Source organism: Nothoprocta perdicaria, unplaced genomic scaffold (genome assembly GCF_003342845.1).
Source record: "Nothoprocta perdicaria isolate Ctin4 unplaced genomic scaffold, notPer1 scaffold_177, whole genome shotgun sequence".
Classification (NCBI taxonomy): Eukaryota; Metazoa; Chordata; class Aves; order Tinamiformes; family Tinamidae; genus Nothoprocta; species Nothoprocta perdicaria.
Window position 1 is genome coordinate 1,585,010 of NW_020454949.1, and position 21,619 is coordinate 1,606,628.

Genomic DNA, 21,619 nt, shown 5'->3' on the forward strand with positions numbered 1-21,619 from the left:
TGGTCAAAAAGTGAGGATACAGATGCAGTGGTAGAGTCGCTGCAACTGTAGTAATACCTGAACCTACTATTGGAGTGCCAAACATTCCTGCATTTCAGCTGCTGGGACTCAAGCCCACTGCTTAAGTGATAACCTGTACTTTTGGTCCCAGCCATTGCAAAATGTGATGAACAAGTGAAGGATGCAAGTGAAAAAAATGAACATATTGAGCCTACATAGTCCTGCTGAGTGGCTTTGGGGTGGGGGTACAAATCACGATGGGTCTAAGTATTTTTGGGAGCAGCAGTGCCAGACTATTTCTCATAATCTCTCTGCTTGCTTGTGAATTTCTGTCTCCGTGCAGAAGTACATTGTAGAAGGACATGGAGAGCATTTTTCTTTCCCCCTGAGAGATTCTTAGCCTTTATCAGTGTGGAAATGCCACACCGTATCGCGAGCAAGACGAGCCCCGAGCGCCTGCTGGCTGTGCTCTGCTCCTGACGTTTTTGAGGTGGCAGCCTGTGCAGTTTGCTGAGAAGAGCGAGCTCAGACCTTTAAGCTTACTGTGAGGTTAGTAAGGGGAACTCGTACAGCTCCAAAAACGTGGGCCGGAGCTGACTGGGGTGACGTGCACGGCAGGCGCCTCTGCCCGTGAGGCTCTGTGAACAGCAAAGGGCTGTCGGGGGCAAGGGGCTTGCTCGAGTTCTCATGCACTTTGATGACATCCGCTAGGTTTTGAGCAGGAAGATAAGCAGACGTTAGGAATATAGTCTAGGAATGGCAGCGTTTCCTGCCTCCAGGAGAGCTGCACCTGCTGGCTTCAAAAAAAGAAGAAAATCCCRTTTATTATCATCTCCTCTGCATTTGTGCATGAAAGGAAGGAGGCAGCAGAAACGTAATCAATTGGCGCATGAGGAAACAGGGTCATAAGGAGATTTGTGCACGTCGTGGATAACAGATGGAGTTCTGCTGCACGACGGCCCCTGAAGGAGCCGCTGCCCAGCGCAGTGCGGATCAGAGCTCCCAYGGAGAGCGGGAGGCGGGAGCCGGCGGGCGCCCTGTCCCGGCCTTTTCCCCCTTCCCGGCCTTGCTCCAAACGGAGCGCATTGCTCCCTCTGAATTGTGAGGGAGATCCCTTTACATCCACGCTGTACTTGTCCAATAAAACAAATGTTTTAGGTGCTGAGAGCATCGGTCACTGTCGAAGCGGGGATAGATGGCTTTCCAGGATGGATGGAAACCTTCTGGGAGTTTGTTTTTGGGGGCTATTTTTCCTCTTGAAGAGAAAAAAATTATTTTTCTTGACAGTAATCTCCTGGGGGACTCTTTACTGCTGCTTCAGGGTTGTCCTTTGATTTAATAATCCTGGATTGCATAGTCTGTCACTCAAGAATCATGCAGTTGGGCTTCTGCAKCTGGGGCATGCCACCAATGTTGAAAATTAAAAAATAATCTTTTGTATCTGCAGAACTGGGACAACAGCCATGCCCTAACATAGAGGAAGATGCTACTGCACTCAACTGTTCACATTGAATGTGAAAAAAAAAAAGGCAGCAGTTTGAATGCAAAGAAATATAATTTAAACAGACAGTTTTTTGTGTTTACGCTCATTCTGGGCATCATATCATCAATGAACTCAAAATACACAGGCACTTAAAAGTTGTTCTTCCATTGCATAAAATTTTCTAATATACCTCTACCAGCTTGTGCTGTGCGGCAAATTTTCTCTCTTTGGGTAAACTTGCTTATTTGTAAATCTTGGTTCTCCACCCACCCCTTTGTGGAATTTCATTTGAAAATGAAAAAAAAAAAAGCTCCAGGTGGTTGATGTTACTTCTTGCAAGCGAGATTTGGGGCATTCAGGTAGTGCTGCATTTGTGTTACATGAATTAGTCAGAAGAAGTATAATCTTCTCTGAGTGATGAGAATGCTGAATAGGCTTCATCTGCCTCTACTTTTTTAAGATACATTGGTCATTTTGATCAGCAGTGATCTTTGATTACTTAACATTGCGTTTACTTCACTGCTATTAATGTGCCTTTGCTACCTAATCTCAGCTAGGRAGGAGGGTCAACTTTCAAACCTCCAGCGCTTACAAAATATTCTGCATTGCTGTATCTAATGATCTGTCAGTGGCAATGTGTCATTTGGAATTCATAGCTAAAAATGCACACTTGGCATGTCAGGCTCGTGATTTTGCTGAAATGCTGAACTTTACAATTTTGCTATTCTTATTTCCTTCTTGAAGGCTGCAGTAAACATCCTAAATAATGAATTTAACTGTTAGAGGCACGCCGAGCAGGGTGACCTTGCCAGGATGCCTTCTCCTTTTAAAGAGTGATTTTGAATGCAGTACTTCATGTATTCCATAAGGAATAATATCTTCCTTGGAAGGGTTTTCTTACTGTAGGGCACGATTGTATCTGACATGTAGGGATGTAATTCAGACCTGGAGATGAATGCAATAGAAACATTCTTAGTAAGGTGCCCTCCTTCACACATTTTCCGGGGAGTGGAAAGTTATTGAACGTGAAGTCTGATTCTTACATGAGTTTTCAAAACTTATCAGGATGTATCAATCAGAAAGTTTAGCACCTCAAGTTTAATTCTTTTAATTTGATATACAATTCTATATCATATTCTGCATCTTGGGATTCTCTTTACTGTGAGTGACTGTAACAGCATGAATGGTATGAAATGCATAAGGATTTGGGGTCCATCCTTGAGTTCTTGAATATTTTGTAAGAATTTCATAAGAATATTCCTCTCCTACTAGCAAAAAAAAAAAAAAAAAAGAGAGATCCCTTTACCCTCATGGGCAGTTAGGGTTAAACTACGTTAATCCTCGATTTCCCAATTTCTTTGCAGATATGTTTGCTAGCTTGATCCAAGGGATTTTCTTAGAACTGAGATTAAAATATAAGCAGGGACAGAGGGATTTCCTAAAGACAAAGTGGTTTGATCAGTATGTTTTAATGAGAAAACACTTGCCCCCAAAGGAGACCAGGAGCTCTGCTGTGAAGCCCAGTCATCTGAAGGAATGTCAAGGGCCCAGTCCCGCTGCCTCTTGAGACTCGTACTTATCAATGCACAGGAGCAATTGAAAGTCTTCTCGTGGCGTTCGCTTTTAATTACTTCTGTGGTGCAAGGTCACTGATATAAGCCACTTGTCAGCCTGCATAGCTACACCGAGATAAAGCCAAGATTTATAGCTTTAGGCAGAATTCTGCCGAAAAAAAAACCCAAAGGTCACATTTTTCAAATTTAAGTACCCAAAGTTAGCCTCCTAAATCCGTCCTCAGACGTGTGTATAAGCAGCTTGCTGTTCRGAGGAGCCAAGTGGCTGTGTGTGCTGACTCTGCTGGCAGTGCTCCGTGCCCCTCTTATCCAGCCCATCAGGAGCTGCAGCCAGAGGGGCCTCGTTCCCAGCTGCTGCGTTAAATCCTTTGCGGCAAAGCATTTTGGAGAATTTTAAGTTTGGTTTTTTTAACATTCAATTCTAACACAGATTAATCCTTTATTTGTAATTCTGAAAGGAAGAAGCAAAAGCAAACTATTGTCCCCGTGTGTGCACATGCTCCGAGGTTGATAGTCACAAAAATACCGCAAGGAAGTCGTCGTGAGTGGATGCAGTATTTGGAAGGCTGCTGGTGACACAGGCATGAATTGTTTTACTTCCTGATGAACACATTTTTTAATATAAAAATGACCCTATCTTTTCTTGATAGGAGTCCTTTCCAGTTCAGTGCATAATGCTCAATGTCTAGTGCAATTCTTTCATTTCCACCTGTGGCTTGAACCTAAGGAAAACTGTATGCTTTAGGTAACGAAATCTCCAGCAGGGAGCTGGCTACCAAGGCCTCAGGCTTCTGAGGATGTACCTGGATGTAAAGACAAAATATACGCGAGGGAGCTCTGGGAATGTAAACCCGCTGGAGTTGGGATAGCATGAATGTGAGATAGTTTGGTTTACTAACACACTCCTGCTTATGCTCCTAGAAAGCTGCTTTAGGGGGTGAAGCAAACAGCGCAGCTGGGTCAGTGAAACTTGATTTGACACGGGCTGTGTGAGGTTTGGGAGAGAAGAGCCACCTGCATTAGGAAAACTCCAATAAATCCCCAGAGAGTAGCAGCAGAGGTAGGATGAAGACCAGTTCTYGTGGGTACATTTGCTATTCAAAGTCTCCATTTAGTGATTGCAGCGCTGGTTACATCCAGTTTTCTTTTCCTGGAGGAAAAAAATAAAATGGAGCTTGCAAAGAATTTGACTGCCTCACTTTGAAGCAGTGCTTTGGTTCAAGTGACCTCAGGTTACTAATGGCAAAACAGCAGGCTCGTGTTAGTGAAGGTAGCGTGGCTGCTTTGTGTGCGCCCACAGACTGCTTGCATAGGTCCCTGCAAGCCAGAGCTGAGAGAAGCCAAAGGCATTGAGTGGGAGYGATGCCCCCAACGCGCTTCCAGGCACGTGCGCGGAGCACGTAGGAGCGTCTGTGGGACTGAGCTTTAAGGAAATGGTGTGTCTCGTTTTGCTGGGCTGCGGGGCTTCCCACTTCGGGGATGGGCATAGTAAGGTTCAGAACAGCTGGAGCAGATGCTTTCCTGCAGAGAGATAAASAAAATATCCAAAATCTTATTTGCCAAGGCCTTTCAAATTTATGTTTATCAGGCTTGTCAGCTGCACTAACATTCTTTGATGTCGCTTTTACTTCATTGGTTTGCTGAAATAGGTGTTGCCTACTGTAAATAACTATTGTTCTGATTTCCTGGCTCGTTTGCTTTAATTTCCTCAGTTGTTGTTACTGTTTTGGTAAGAATGGATGGTTAGACATGGACATAGTATTTTCGACTTTGCAGATGAGCTGAAAACTCACATGAGATCCCTGCTGATGGGAGTTGTCTCTGATCATTCTCTGCTTAACGAATATGTTGTGTCAAATCTTCTTCCAGGGCTAGTTGTGGATCAGGATGTAGAGGGGCAACTTCTCCCCTTGCCAAAGGGGAAGAGTTTGGTTTTGATTTTGCTTTAAAGCAGAATTAAGTCAACAGTTAAAAATGCAATATGCATTTTGAATGTCAATATTTCTTTAGTTACCCTTTAGAAACAAGACAGTGAGCATTTTAGCCTTCCACAGAGGAGCCTGAAAGTCAGGATGAATGCGTTCATCTACTTTACTTTTTCCCCAGGCCACTTCTTTAAATAGCAGCTACCTCYGTGGATAAGAGCTGCTGATGGGACACTAAGTGACATGTAGATATCCCAGGCTGTACCTCCTCCTGAGGATACCTACAGCGTAAGGCTGGGGTGCAGAAAGGAGGAGATCTGACTGCTGGTTTGGATGCTACGTTTGATTGGGTGTTTTGGTTGTGGTAGTGTTTAATCCCTAAATTAAAATTAGTCCCACTGTGTACAGAGTCCAGACATAAAGAACTTTTCCGAAGACTGCTGTCTGCAAAAGGAGAGCAGACAGGTGGGTAGGGATGAACGTGAGCAAATAAACAACAGATATGCTGAGGAGGAGGAGGACGTGCCTGCCCCTTGCCAGGACAGGAGCTCCGACTGGAGCTTGGCCRGCGAGCGAGCAGTTCGTACGTGGTGCAGCCCAGGTGCTTTCCAGCACAGCCTTTGGCTCCAAGAAAGAACTTGAATGCTATTTCCTGTTTTCTTTGTCATTTCCACTCTTCCCTTCTGGTTAAAGTTTTCCCCCTCTCCTTTCTCGCTTGTAATAAGTCACCAAATGGGGAGGGGGCCGGGGGCAGCTCTCCTTGATGCACGTGCACAGGGGCAAGACGCAGAAGGGAGCCGGACAGCGCAGACGAGGGAGTCGGTGGCGCAGCACCGCCTGCGCYCCCGAGCCAGCGCGCGCCCCTAAAGCCTTGCTGCCAGTCATTTGGATTCTAAGCGGGATTTAAAATCCCTGGAGCCCTGAGTGGGCGAGTCGCCCCGTCCCTGCCGCGGAACGTCCCGCGGGCGATGCAGCCGGCAGCCTCGCGGCGCGCGGGGCTCTGCTGCTCCTTCAGGGACTGCGTGCTCGTGGTGTGCAGGTGTGCTRACTGCTCTCATTCACCACAGCGAGCCTGTTGGTGGTGGCACACGGAAATGCTCATTCTGTTTGGATATATTAAGTCCTTTCCCTTAAATTTGTCTTTTATTTGTCTTTAAAATTTGCTTTTTAGATTTGTGGGGAGAAGGGACAAGGAAGGGGAGAATAACCTGTCTTCTCCACTTAAATGTTTTCTACCTCTCCCTACGCTCTGTTCTCYTTTCCTCAGAGATTCACTGTGCACAGTCTCATCTGCTTGGAAGTGTCCTCACAAAGCCCTTCCCTGCGAGAGGTTTTGCTTGTTCTTGGGTTTTGCTTCGTTAAGCTAACATTAAGTGGTGATTCTTCCCATGTCTTTAATCCGCCCCTGCACCCTCCAACTTGGCTCTTCCTGCTAAAACAGCCCACAGCTATAAGCCGAGTGATGCGAGAGGGTCCATCCGCAGCGTACAGAGCGGGAATGATGCCGATGGAGCAGAACTGGGATGACATCACTCGGATAGGTTTTGCTATGGCAGCTGCACCGGGACCGCGATGGATGAAGCCGCTGATGAATGATGCACGTGACTCGGAGCAGAACGGATGGGGGCTGCAGCAACCCCCAAGGCAGCTGTTTCTGTGGGACACCAGGGCAGAGGAGGGCAGAGAAGGATGTAGGGGGCTGCTCGCACTGGCTCCATGTCCTGGTTTTGGTCCCCTTGTCCCCTCTTGTTTGGCCCCCTGGACTGGCCCTTCCCCAGCCGCTTTCCTCTGGGCACTGCACAAAACCGCGGCCGTCTCTGCTCAGTGAGGCAGAGGGAATGATGTCGTTAGCTCTGAATTAATTTGCTCTGTGAGTGTAAATCAGCCTCCTACTGTTATTTCAGTGTGTTATTTTAAAWGTAGATGCTACATAAAGGCAAATTAAATGTGTGGATGTGGTACTGAAAAAGCCCTCTGGAAAAAGATCTGCTTCCAATACCCAGAAGTCATATTCTTGTTATGTGCTCCTAATAAATTGTGGATGTTTTTGGCCTTCAAAACAGTATGCAATCACCCTGCTTTCTGTCCAGCCTTGCCCCTAAAAGCTGTAGGCTGTATGTCAAGTGAAAATGGATACCCAGAATGTCAGGGGAGCTGCTTTTGGCCCATTCTCCATTAGTCACGGGTCAAACACAGCACACAGCTGCCCTGTGCCTGCTCCAGAGAGGAAGAGGCTTTTCCAGCCCTGCAGGGGCTGTGCGGACCTGCCCACGTGCAGGACACGGGTGGCGGGCGCCAGGGAGACAGCAGCTCCGAGCCCCGCTCTGCACTGCAGGCGCCCATCGAGGCCAGTCTCTCACCCCAGGGCCGCGCGGAGCTGCTGCAGTTTCACATCTGAGGGCTTTGCGGACGAGGTGGAGAGCCCCACGCCCTGGGAGCAGCCCGCAGAGCCGTGTTGTGCCTCAGCGAGGAGGGGATGCAACAGAGCACGGCCAGGTCCCCGCCAGCCTCGTGCCCCTGCAGCCCCACGTCTGCAGGACAGCATGAGGGCGAGCCACAGGCTGGGTGGATGCCTGTATGAGGTGTGTGGGTCTCCCCCATCCCTAATTGTATATGGAATATCCATTTGTTGTTGTCTTCTTCTGACATAAACCTCAGCCTGGGCTTGGACTCGCTACAGCCGAATGCAGAGGTGATGCRTGCACGGAGGGTGGCAGGACTAAACGCTGATGACTCCTGCTCCACGTGTCCCTGTGCATGGGATTTGTTGTCATATTTGGCAAAATTTATCAGKACAGCCGTGTAAAACAAGGAGGGATCTGCTTAAGCTAATTGGATGTAGTTGGCGGCTTGGTGTTATTTTTGACAGAAGGTCGTTCTCTGCTGCTCTCTGATTGCCGAGGACAGGTTAGGTTAGTGGCTTTGTAGAGATGTGGAAAGGGCAGTGGTGGCCGTAAGAGTGGGTTCGGTGTTAAATGGAAACGAGCATTTGTTGGGGGGGTGATCAGGACATTGAGGCCAGCTTGGCTGCCTGTGCAGCTTAATCGTAGCCTTTCCAAATGCCACCATGCGATTGGGAAAGGGGGAAGGCAGCAGATTGACTGTTTCAGCAATCTCTGCTATCTTGTCTTAAAAGAYTGTGTGTGTAGTGCTGGCTTCTTTTCTACTTGACCTAGTTTGTGGTGTGTGTGTTGAGTCATTACCTACATTAAAAGCCTTCATCCTGCTACTTCCTTGATGGTTTTCTAGTGCATTGGGTCACCAGCTCAGCCTGCTGTTTTATTTATTCATAATCATGCCTCCCCTGTTAGCTGCTTCTGAGCAAATTCTTAGCTTTCCTTAGCTTTCCTTTTCCTTGGAATACTAGTTATCTGGGGAAAATCGGGAATAAAGCTATGTTGGCCCATACTTCCTGAGGACTGAGAACTTCAGCATAATTACAGATTGCATTTTTGGTGAAATATATCCATGAYGATGCTCTTTTATGTTTGCCTTTTTTTTTTTGTCTGCTTGCTTGTTTTTTAAGCTGGGAAAACTAATCCAAGTTGCAGAAGCAGTTCTTGTGATTGCAGAAAAATTGATGAGGTTGGTAAGATCAGAGAAGAAAAACAGGTCTCTGGTAAAAGCAAACAGCTTTCAGGGCACTTAGCAGAGGTATAAAGCATTTTAGTAATATAGGTAAATATGTCCCTGGAGTCTGTGCTTTTTCATCTAAGCACAGACTGGAACAACTGGAAGAATGTTGGGGGCGGGAGACACAGAAGCTTTAAGAATGTCACTGAGCATTCTTCAAGCTGAAAATTACTTTAATAGTGAAAAAAAAAAAAAGCAGGAAAAGGTGCATAAGACAAAAGCAATGAAGTTCTGCATAATGTAAGGGAAAGCAACATGATGAAAGGAATTCAAAGAAAGTTTTATATTAAGCAACTGTCTACTTCCAGCTCAAAGAACATTTATGTTCTTGGAAATATTTTCTTAYTTGTTTTTGCTGTTGTATCAAAAGTTGTTTGTTAATAACAGACAGTTGTTTTTTAGACTGCATATGAGCGAAAAAGTGATGTTTTAATGCTCATTTAAAAGGATTTCTATGCAGACCATGATCACTCTGCATAAAATGATAATATAGGTGGCACACCAGCTATTTACTCAATTTTACATAAAACCTCCTAAGCCTTAGCTTCAGAACTGCTATTTACTCAATGTGTACTACTGGCATGTATTTGCTAGAGAACTTCTTTATAATGACCTGATGTGTCATGACAAAGCTATGGAGATACTTGAGTTCTTGTCAAATGTCGCTTAGTGCTGGCTGCCTGGGCAGCTAAACGCTTCCACCAAAAATTCTGCTTTAATCAGAAGCTTGTGCTCTCCTCGTGTCCTGAACTGCCATTAATATTGAATTTCAGGTATAGATAAGCAATACATCTTTGCCATCTTGCACATATTTATTGAATTTAAAGCATAAACATTCAAATATTTAATTCAAAATCGGCACATGCTCCAGTGATCTTGATGTCAAGTAACTGCATTGTGCTAATAAATGCTACAGTGAGGCTTYGCCTCACCTTGTTCGAAATAATCTAGTGATGCAGCCTTCACAAAGTATTGCACATGAGGAAAGGATTGTCACTGCAGGTCCTGTTGTGTAGGGCTCTGAGGGGACTTCATTCTGCATCGGTAGGGAGCTTTGTTTTTAGGTAATAACCTAATAAAGCCCTCGCACACTTTTACTTTACAGGTAAAAATTAGTCTGAGCAATATGCRCTTGTGCTCAAGAATAAAATGAGGGCACAGGAGTGGGCTTGGGGATCCCCAGGCTGTGGCCAGCGTTCACCCGTCCATGCTGTGCAATATCAAGCTCAATGCTTTAAATAAAAGCACCTATTCCACAGTTGYTTATGCAGATTTGGAATGTGCGACCACGTTCAAGTGTGACAGTGTGAGTGTCCCTAGAAGTGCTGCCATCTCTGTCTTCACTCGGTCTTAGCACTCCAGCCTTGTCGAGGACGTTGCACGGGGACGATGAGCTCCGCTGCCGCTCCCGGCGCTGTGCTTGTCCCCATGGCGCTGGCTCCGTTCAGCTCATGCACATCCATCTTGCGCAAAGCCCACCTCCTTGTCATGGAAACTGTTGTCTTAGCAGTTGCAGAGCTCAATAAATGTCTCAGTAGATGTTTTCTTAGTCATTAGCATTTTTCACAGATTTTGCAAACAAAGTTTATACTCAGTAGCATATAAGAGAATGGGAAGAATGAACAGTCCGTTCATTCAGCTTCCTGCCTGTGAAGCAGCTAAAGTGCCATTTTCTCCCATGCAAGGAGTATAAAAGCTACTTTTAATCTCTCTCAGCCTATGCCTGACCTATGGGTGCTTGTTCTAGCTCAGGTTGCTAGGCCCTGATTATCTGGGGCACATTTGGTGCTGTGCTGGGCAGAATGGCCTCAACAAAACGGACTCTTAAATAATATACTGAATATGTGGAAAAAGAGGTAGGCAAATGTTTTTAACACAAGGTGAAGGCTTCCCTGGTCTCTTGGGATTTTGGTACCTCATAATCCCCAGGGCTGTAATTGGTGGCATGAACTGTTCCATTGTTGTGTTTCCTGTCAACATGGCAGTGCTGTGACAGATCCTGTCCGACTTGTCTCTGCCCTGTGCATTTTGCCAGCGTCTGTTTTCCCATTCTTTCTTGATCTTTTCTTTGTGACATAGAGCAGTTGTTATTTTTTCTTTTAAATCAAACTTTACTTTCTACATAAAGATGTAAACACTAATCTTAACGAACACCAAGCCAAAAAAAAAGCTCTGAAAAATGTTGCCTCTGCAGTTTGCTGAAGTCGCTTGTATAGTTCCCTCAGTGTCCTGTACTACAAGTCTCCCACCCGCAAGCTCTCGCAACCGAGAGGCTTTTGCAGTCTTTCCCACTGGGGCTGTTCTTGCTGTTGCAGTGCTCGCCGATGGGGCGCTGGATAAGTCGGCCCTCACAGACGACGTTGGAAGCGAGGAGGATCTGTACGAGGACTTCCGGAGCTCCAACCACCGCTACGGCCACGCCGGCGGCGGCGGAGAGCAGCTCGCCATCAATGAGGTACTGCTGGCCCTTTCCTTTTTGCATTTTGTTTTAGAGCCATAAGAGAGGGCCAGGGCAAAACTGCCAAGGGCAAAGTGCTTGGGCCTTCAGCTGTCACCGTGTTGTATTTGTTCCCTTTCATCGTTAGTTATCATTGAGCACGTTTTTTTTTTTCTTAACGATTCATTTTACGTAAGTAAAATTCCATAATATAACTTTTAATCAAGAAAGCAAATGATATGTCCAAAACAGGTGTAATTAGTAAATATYGTCTCTCATGCATCCCTGGCCTTTCCTGGCCAGCTGACTTGAATCAAAAAGATTATTTTTGGCCTGTTTCATAGATGTCTGAGTATTCAGAGGCCAACAACATTGTACCAACAGGCTGTATGCCATTTAATTTGTCAGACGGTTTCTGTGAGTAATTAATCCATCACTTAGCTTCACTAAGCATTAGCAAAGTGCTTTCCCTGCCCAAACACTTCCTGCAACAAAAGAGTACAGTGAAATATTGCTGAGGTAGAGATTGTAAATGTAAACATCTTAAGCTTTTGAATCAAAATATGTCAAAGAGCTGTGAATCAGCCTTATTTTGAGCTTCATTGATGGACCAAAATCTGAGTATTTGTTAGTCTTAAGCTTTTTCAGTAGTAGTCCTAAGAGGAATATAAGGCGAAGGTCCAATCATCTAGTCAAATTTTGTGAGTAGTCTTGTTCTGGCTTTATTGTTTTCTCACTTGCATTTTACTGGTGCGAGTAAGGAAACTATGGTAACTGCGTTATTCCTAGCCTTCTTGAAAGAAAGAGCTTTCAGATAAACAAAGAAGGTTGAAATAAATTGTTAAAGCAGTTGGCAGACCAAATGTTGCATTWAAAAAAATAGTTCATTTTGGATCAAGAGAAAATGGCTATGGAATAAAAAAGAAACCTTTCATAAAACCAGAATAATTTACTGGCAAAAATATGAGAGGGATGAAAGAAAGCTGGGAAGATTTTGTGGAGCCCACCTAGGAAGATCAGCATGAGAATATGTAAGAGCCAAGAAAAATCAATCAAAAAGTAATAATAAGAGCTTGGGATGAGAAAAGAGGCAGGGGAAGTAATTTTTGTGGGGCATCTGTTTGACATTCTTTCAAATACGTTCTTGGTGCTTGAGGAAAAGAGGTTTCTGTGTTTGGACTGTATTTGGCATGGCGTATTTTGCAGTTGTTCTAGGTAAGAGACTCCATCCTTCTATCATTTTCCTTACACAGTATAGTTAGGTAAAATATAGCAAGAGAAAATCTATGCTGCAGATGCATTGTGGATGAGTCCTCCCAATATGGAAATACTACTTATTGGGACAGATATGTGCRAGCTAGAAGAAACGGTGATGCATGTAGACTGAAGCTGAGAACAAAATACTATAGCAATTCAGTGTAGAGCATTTAGACCCTTCTAGGTCAACAATATTGTCCCTATCACATGAAAACAAAGCATCACTTCTTTGGAAGTGACCTTCGCTAACAAATGGCAAGACTACCTATTTCTTTTTCCCCTATTAACTTTTTGCTCTACATTTAGTAAGTTCAGTATGTGGAAATCTTGTWCCTGATAATATGCAGGACTCATTTACTTCAGGGGGCAATGGTTTTATCTACTGCGGGTAACAAATTGCCTTCTRTTTAAAAGGACAATACTGTAATATGCTACAAATGTTTTTGTTTACCAGTGCTCATTGACAGGATGCAGTCAAGCTAATTAGTCCAATATACGTGTGTCTGATTTTATGAAATAATTCATACAGGAAAACATGTTTACAGAAGTGGTGCAAAAAAACACGTCYCATTTACTAAAGGTGGCAAATGTCCTAACAGTCCTTTCTTGGCTGAGCCCTGTGTAACTGCAGTTGCTGAGTCACTTTTGAGTTATTCATATGCTAAACTCTTTGCTTCATCTTGGGGAACTTCTTTCAGTGTCATTCAGTGTTCACGCAAGCTGTGTTCAATTTTCAGCAAATAAGACATGTAAATTGTAATAGAGTTCATTAAGAAAGGGATAAAATGTTAAAAAAATRGTAGTGCAGATGAAATTAGAGGATTTTAACTTTGTCAACCATGAATAACATGGTTCACAGCATTTCCRCATTATCTGTCTGCATTGTGATTAATGGAAATCTCTTGAGCACTATTTGAGGAAGAATTTTGAAATAAAAAGGTTTTAAAATATATCATTATTTGCATGACATTTGGCAGCCAAATGTTAGCAATCGTTTTTTTTAAAGACTGCAAAATAGGTGGAGAAAGCTACGGTCATAAYAAGCTTCCAGACAGAAAACAGAATTAGAATATTGATCATGTGCAAGCAGTATAAAATATTCACGTGTAATCTGGGAGAGGTGATTTACTGCCCCTTTCGTGTCTTAGTGCAAGTATGTTGCTCTTGCAACTGATAGGAAGCAAATAGAAACTGATTAACAAACTCCTCTCTTCCAAGGACTTAATTCCCCATTTTGCATCTTGCATATTTCTGCACCAAGGCTGACAACTGTGGTCCAGAAACAGCAATTATGATTTGTTTGTGAAGAACTGTGTGAAGCTCACTGCTGGCAAGGACAAGAGATAGTGTTTACTCTGATGAATACAAATCTTTACAGGGTCTGAGTTTTCATCTCTAAATATCTGCATTACTCTGTGTATGGCTTGTGTGAATATTCAGCGTGTGCCGTCAGAGTTGTAACATCTCTCCCTGACCCGTGAGCTCAGTTTGGACCATTCTCAGCGCACAAATTCCTAATGCTGTTTCAGAAGGGTTTTTTTTTGCAGCAGCAGTGGCAGATTTAAAGCTCATCAGTATATTCAAATATTCCACAGTCATTATGAAGGATACTAGTGGCTTGGATCCTTGCCTCCGTGCACCTCCTCAGCCTTTGGAATGAGGAGTGAAGTGGATGCCAGGGCTGCTCTAGCATCGCCCTCATCGGCACCATCCTCTTCCAGTCGCTTCTTCCTTCTCCTGGAGATGAGGAGAGGGTGAGGGAAGGCAGTGGAGCTCACTTGGTACTGACTCTGGATTATCCATATCTGAGGAAAGAGCAACTTGCACATGGATTTTAGGTTTTGTTGGAAAGGCGGGAACCACTGGGTAGGTTGCAGCCTTAGCAGCCTGGTTGCCTGAGTATGTAGCTGAGGTAGGAGCCTACACAAAGMCTGACCTAATAGAAGTGTTTTAATGCATATATATATGTGTGTGTGTGTGTTTTGCCTCCTTGTGTGTCCTCCCCACCCTCTGACACACATGGCATGTTTGAAGAATGGAAAGCACTGCAAGCACTGCCCAGCTTTGATCTGTGGCTGTAAAACAGACCTGAAATATCACTCAAAGGAAATACTGCAAGCTGCTTGATGGCTTTGGAGTTTCTACATCAGCCCTGTCAGCTGTTAAATTGTAAAAACTCTAACAGCTTTTGATAATGATAGTTGTGAGTATTAGGAGACTTAATAACATCTGTTGTTTGCTAGCATTAAATGTGTTCCTGCCTCCTGGGGTGTAGAGAGAGGCTTGGCTCCACACACACACACACACACACACACACACACACAAACACACACATTCCCTTTGGAGCAAAAAGTACAAACGCATTTTAATTCCTGAAGTTATTTGTGCCAAAGCACCTCACTCTGCCTGTGAGCTGGTGAGGGGGACTCCTTTCACCATCCGTGTAGAGAGGCAGAGCCACGCTGTCCTTGGGGCATCTCACTAAAAACTGGTTTAAAAAAATCATTTGGGATGTGTGTCTCCCAGTTTGTTAGTTCAAGAAACACCTGCAATGGATAAGAGAACAATAACAGAGTGGATGATGGAGCTCAGCAAGAAGGATAAAGGAGGAATGTGACTGAGTAGGAATGCTGGGTATGGGGTAGTGTAGTTTATTCCAGATTTAGGTGTTGGCATGGAGAGAGACGAGCGAATGTATCTGAAGAAACTGCGTTTATACCACGCTTTCTGCCTTAGGTTTCTTTCAACGTAGCTTTGATAACAGAGGAATTTCTTGGATTTGTTCTCCCCTCTCCAAATCCTGACTTTGAGGAGCTCCTCTTTGCAAAGTTTTTCTCCTAATCTCCAGAACGCGTTTGAACCCTGTGGTGGAAAAGTGAAATCCCTCCCAAGTCCCGCAGCCCCTCGGAGAGCACTGTTAATCCCTTGAGAGATTCATGGGTTATTCACATTGCCCCTCAGCTGCAGCCCTGTCCCATGACTGCAGGCCCTTGCCCTGCGCTCGCAGAGTGAATTGGGGACAGGTTTTAGTTAGCTGGAGGCAGCAAATTCATCTCTGATGAATGCCCTGGAAACAGGGGCAGCAAATTCATCTCTGCTTTAATGTGCTGAAGGCAGTAGCTTGTCGCTCGCTTGCTTGGATGGAAGCAGCAAAACCGTGGGAGCTGTTGAGGGAAGAGCGATCAGTGGGCAGCAAGCAACCACGCTCCTGAAGTGCCGACCCCGCTGTTTCCTGCAGCTGTGCAGAGTCCTCCTCACTCCAAGCGGCCCTTGCTGGGTGCCTCGAGGGTGCCGTGGGTCTCTCGCTGGTCAGTCGTGYGYCTGCTGCTCGCAGCAGAATGAGGARATGTTACTTGCATTAACCCTGGTGCGCCCACGCTGCAAGGCGTGCGCGCCGGGGGCCGGCAGACACGGCTGCCTTTGTCCCAGAAGCGCGGGGCCGGCTGGGAAGCCGCTGCCGGTGCCTGCCCCTGCCCTTGGGAACGGCCTGCCAGCCTGGAGCAGGCTGGGCTGCCTCATGGCATCGGGTCCACTTTCCTTCCTGAGGCTTCGTTTTGGGGGAACACATCTGCTTGTAGCAAAGAATATCTGGGGAAATGGTTTTGTTGTTGTTCTCCTTTTTTTTTTTTTTGGATTCTACTTTCCGTTAACTTTTTCTTTCCGGCTTCTGGCTAACCTGTCCTCTCCACTGGCGAGTCTTCACGTCAAGCTGTTGCTTGAGCTCTGTGAACTGAACAGCCTACTTCTTCACGTTCCTCCATCACTAATGGATGCTTTGGTGGTAAAACGGAGGGAGCAGCTAGTTGTTTTACTGTCAAGCAGCAGAGTTAGGAGCATTGATTTCCCCTCCTTGCCTTGTTGATTGCTTGGAAAGCAATTAAGCAAGTCTGCTTCTGAGTTACCCTTCTCGTGTTAACCCCTTGGGCAGTGTGGCAGCCTCCTGGAGAAGGGCCCGTCGGAACTTGCTCTTCAGCTGCCCTTTCCCTGGCTTGCTGGCTAGAACAGAGGCATCAGGAACAGCAGGCTCAGGAGGACACTCAGCCATGTATGTGTCCTTGTAAAAGTTTCCCTAGTGTTTCTGCCATGTATGGTTTCCTTCATTAAATGCATAACGTGTTGCTAATACACAGTTCATGTATGTCTTTAGTCTTGCAGTATTTYACATTCTTGTACTGCTTAAACTTTGTGTCCTTCTTCCCACCCTTATCCCTCTTTTTATTCCATTGCCTGCATTGCAACAAAATGCATTTTTTTAAGATGGATAAATGAACCCTCTGCTCACATTTTTTACCACATGGGATCTGTAGAACGTGCCAGGCAGCCAAAACCTGCATGAGTTGCTTGAAAATCTTGTGTGATCAGAAAGGAAGGAGTCTAATAAGCTAGAAGTTCCCCCAAAACAAAGCTTGCCTGTTCTCCCTGTCTCCAGCCACCTCTTTCAAGAACTCCTGAGAAGTATTAGGTTTCAGTGTTTCTCAGCTGTCTYATCCATCCTCCCCTCCTGTAACAGTTACCACATTCATTCTACACTCACATCACACCATTATTTGCTGCCTTCCTCTCACCTCCATGCTCTGTTTTCACCGGCTCCCTCAGAGCTCACCTGTACCAGATCCCACAACTTTTCCGTCCATTTTCCATCCAAGTAGACCATTGCATGGGCTGCGCCAACCTGTTTTGCTCCCCTGCATCCACCACAAAATGCTTCCTTTCATTTCCCAGGCCATTCCCGTCCTCTATATTTGCCTGCAATTCATCATTCATCATAGAGGGAGAATTTTCCACCTTGCAGCAAACCCAGACGAGTGCCTCGCACAGTGCTGGCCCACGCTGGACATGTGTTACACGTGTGAGCGATGCCTGGGAGCTCCTCGGCTCGAGGAGGTGCATGGGATGTGTCCCCCCACGCACAGCGCTCGCAGGAGCAGCGAATGAAGCTCCAGGCCATGGCAGTGAGGCCCGCATGTTTCCAGTGTGCTCCACAGTTTTGTTGTTGATGATAAAATCTGCTTTAGGAGTGCGCTGATCAGCAGAGTCTCAAAGTGCAGGGCTGGTTCCTGTGCCCTTCTTGCAGGGGGTGGCCCATCTCTGATTCTGTTGTTGGGCATGGCCTCTGCATGGCTGCTTTTCTGGCCATGTCTTTTACACTGAGAGACTCTTGGACCMATTTTCTTTCCATGGACAATTGATCCTTGGTAAGAGAACATCCTTCTATTTAAAAAATATAATTAGGAATAGCAACTTATTCCCAAAGAAGCTCAAATAGCTCTTCTTTTTTTAATGAAAAAGACAGCTATTTGGCACTTGCATTAAAAAAAAAAAAAAAAAAAGAAAGAATTTTTCCTTTAACTTAAAAGTTCAAGGAAGGAACACCAAGGAAGTCCCGTTAGTTTGGTTGCTGAGCTGTGGAAGGTTTCTGCCGGTGCTGAACGTGCTCCCTTCCTCCGTAGATCCGTGTGTGCCATGTCTGGGCAGCCAGCGCTGCTGCTGGTGCTGGGAGGGACGGGCTTCATCCTCATACTCCTGCCTGGGCTTTCACCAGTGTGAACAGAAAGCAGCGTTACCAGGAGACACTCCATTTGGGAATGTTGTAGCACAGCGTGTGGAGAAATTCATATTTGTATTCAGGGCTGGGTTTGCACGAAGTGTAAAAACGCATTGGAAAGTGCAAGCAGCCACAGTGTTGATCCAGCTGCCTGTTCTGTGGGTGTTCTGATCCTCTGCAGAGGATGATGCAGGGCTGCTAGGGCAAAGCGTGTCGCTTGTGTTAGGTGACCCTGTTGCAGGCACTGCGGAGAGCRCAAGTGAGGGCTACAGGAACACTCTGGGTTCCAGCATTTCTTCGCCTGTTTTTGTTGCCTTTTATGTAACTGGGAAAAGGCTGTCGATACATTAGCCCATAACCATGGTTTTTTTTTTCCTTTAACAGTTTTGAGAGCASTTTATTTGTACCTGCAGTACCAAGGCAGCCTTGGCTGTGAAGTTGGATCATATGTATTGTACTTGYAGCAAGCTGTTAAGTACAGGAAATCTGGGAGATTTACTCCAACATGTTACCAGTTTATCCAGTGGTGAGCAAAGCYTTGCAGTAGGCAAGAGAAGTTTATTTTCTGTTTGTGGTCACAAGCCACAACAGGTCAGCGTCATGTCCTCATGATTCTTGTAGACCTTTTATAGCCTTGTAGCCAGTTTATACCAAGGCAAATACAAGCCATSGTGGCGTCTCTCTACCATGTCCCATTGCCTGCTGAACTTTGCACCAAGGACAAGCAGAGGGAAAGACTCAATGAGATCAAGCACAGCATCATCTTACTCAACCTCTTCCAAGCCCAGTCCCTTTGGGAAAGGAAAGGACGGATGTCATGACTGCTCCTCGCTGTGCTGACTGCTCAGGAGGCTGCAGTTTGCAACACGTGCTCACTTYGCCTTCTCAGTGCACTGGATATTATTTATTTGCCTACATGGCTGAAGCACTTGTGCTGTTTATTAGAGTTATTAATTTTTCATATTTACGTAGAGATGCCTTTCAGCTTCTGGTTTAGCTGCTGCAATACAGAAGTACTCTGTTTCACATGGCACCCGACTGGGTTTGTCTGTATACCTGCAAGGATGAAACCTTGCTGCACACAGAACCAATGTAACAAGAAATATCTGGGCAAATAATTAGTATCATTTAGATAAAAAGTGAAGAAAGGGGTATCTTTCTGTTTTATTTAACATCACACTGGCGACATTATTCCCGTGGTGTAGTGCTGCTCCCCAGCTTGACAAGGAGAGCTTTTAGAGGAAGCACTTGGAATAAGTTATTACAATTTCAAATGAGATTGCAATGAAGATCGCACAATACTTGCTTGAAATACGCACCCTCAGTGATCACCGTGCCAGCAAAATCCCTCACTACTACAAGCCACAGCATAAAACCTTCAGCTGGTTCATGTCAGTGATGCCACCTACCACATAAGCATATCGGATCAGTGAGGAATACGAATGAGGTTTTATTTGTGCAGCAGGAGAATGTGGTACCTAGCAGCACAGGGTGGGAGCTGGAGCCGCCCCCCACTGCCAGCAGTTTGGGTTACTTTGGAACTAACTCTACCATGCATGGTKCTCTGGAAGGGACTGTGCAAGGAGAGGAGAGGCATTGCAGGGAGGGGAACTAAAGCTGGGTCACAGCTAGGGCCACGTGGCTGTTTCTGTGCTTGTCCACACYGCTTAGTGCTCGTGCCAGCTTGTGCTTGGTGGGGTCACGAAGGTGACTGGGTGGTTTAACCTCAAGCTGTAACTCTCTGAGAGGTAAACATGTCGTGTGTGCTGCAGSGGGGCATGCGGCCCAAAGTCCGCCTACAAGGAAGGTAAAAGGCTTTGGCTTGGGGGGTTTCAGCTGTAACAAAGCTGGCTGCAAAGGCATCTCCTCCTTACTGTTTGCGTGATTTTGTAYGAGTTTTCACTCATGAAAAACTCATGAGTTTACCATGCTTTCCCCTGAGCCTCTCCTGCTTCCAAGAAATCTCAGATCAGGGTCCAAGAAAGAAACTACTTCCTCCTTTAAGATGCCTTTTGCAGATATTCAGTTAAATTCTCCACCTTCAAATACTGAAACTATTTGCAGGCTGCAAAGATTTCAGGCGATTACAGCAGCATTACAGCCTCATGGATCATAAAATTGCCTGGTATGGTGGTGTGGCACTGACAGTAACCTGCCAGCTTGCCGTTCATCCCGACTCGCCAGTCTCAGTGAGTCTCAGTTTATCTGCTTCTCCTCAGCATAACCAAGTGTCTGGAGGAGGCAGTAGCTGCTGTGCAGATTTCAAGGGAGCATGTGTGTGATCTTGCTTCCCACTCACTAGGATTAGCTTCTTGTAAAGACATCCCCCCACCTGAACAAATACTGTTCAATGTATTATGTCCAAACTCAAGCTGTTGATGAAATGCCTGCAGAACGAGACAAGATCTGCARCGCACCCAGAAGCTGAGCAGTGCAACGGTAAGAGCCAACTCTGGACCTGAAGCAGCCTGTGAGTCCCAGGGCTTTGTTCCGGATGGGAAGCAGATGGAGCTTTGGCAGGGCTATATGTGATCGTAAAGASTGTCTTGTGCAAGTTAGTGCAGTCTGGAGATGGAAAAGACAGGAGTGATGGTCAAAAAGCAGCTTTTCCTCTCCCCCCATTCCTACCCTGCGCCCCTGCCTGGCTCTGCAGCAGCCAAGCAGCTGAACCAAGCAGCTGGCTCTGCGTTCCCAGTACGGCATGGGCGAATGAGCAGCTAACGGGATCTCCACCTCTGCTTCCMACTGCTGCCCCTCAGCTTCAGGCGTGACCTTAATCTTACCCAGAATAGCCACCGGCTTTGTGCCGCGGCCGACGCTGACCTCCGGCCTCGCTCGGCACAGGCTCAGAGGTGGCTCCCTAGTTGTGCCCATTTAAAAACTCTGCAGCCTGTATCACCTGGTGTAACTTCCCTTAGGAAAGGAACCCATATTGCAGCTCTCAGAGATAAACCTCTCTCAGGAACAATTCTGTGTGGTCACCCATCCGTCAGGGTGCAGATGCCCCTTTTCCAGGCAGGTTCCTTGCAGGAGCAAGTGCTGTAGAATCAGGTGGATATTTATGCACTGTGTGGACCAAGCATGAGTCCGGAAAGCAAAATGGAGGCCAAGTACCCAACCAGATCACAACTCTTACACCTTTTTACTTTCCAGGTCAGCTGCTCTGTGCCCAGGTAGGAGCTGTTCAGGTCCAAGAAACACACCAATGTGCTAACACCTGGAAAAAGATAGATGTGTTATCTTCTGTGTGTTCTCTTGTGCTTCTGAGGGCAAGCCGAGCATGTCCACCCCTCCACGATCGTGCTGCTGCTCCTGCATCCCCTTTCCCTGGGAGCTGCCCGCAGCAACCTGCAGTTGGGGCGTTCAGCTGTGGTTCCTGCTCCTGRGATCATAACCGGATATTTGTATATATGTGTGTGCATGTATGTATATAYACACACACATTGTTTTGCATGCCTGGAGGTCGAGGCGGGCTGTGAGGCCATCCCTCACACATGGGCCGCACGGGCTGCGCTGCGCTCTGCTATAGCGAAGCGGCAGCRGGGAGCCCGGCCAGACCCCTGCCGCCTGCCCCTCGAGCGGGCGGCGGTGCGTGCGCGCCCGCGGGGCAGCGCGGAGCGCCCACCTCCTGGACACGGGCCCGTGCGGAGGGCGCCGCGGAGCTGCCCGCGCTCTGCAGCCGCAGGGGCTGCGTGTGAGCGGCGCCGAGGCGCTGCGGGGGCCGAGGCGCTGCGGGGGCCGAGGCGCTGCGGGGGCCGCGCCGCC

At 46.3% G+C, this 21,619-nt stretch overlaps 1 protein-coding gene across 1 annotated transcript in view; it reads left to right on the top strand.

The window, feature by feature from the left end:
- Positions 1–21,619, top strand: part of ARHGEF4 (Rho guanine nucleotide exchange factor 4) — a 96,836-nt gene that overhangs the window by 52,312 nt on the left and 22,905 nt on the right. Inside the window, exon 4 of the mRNA XM_026036349.1 lies at positions 10,931–11,070. Within this exon, the coding sequence (XP_025892134.1) occupies positions 10,931–11,070 (140 nt within the window). The remainder of the gene's footprint in view (positions 1–10,930; positions 11,071–21,619) is intronic.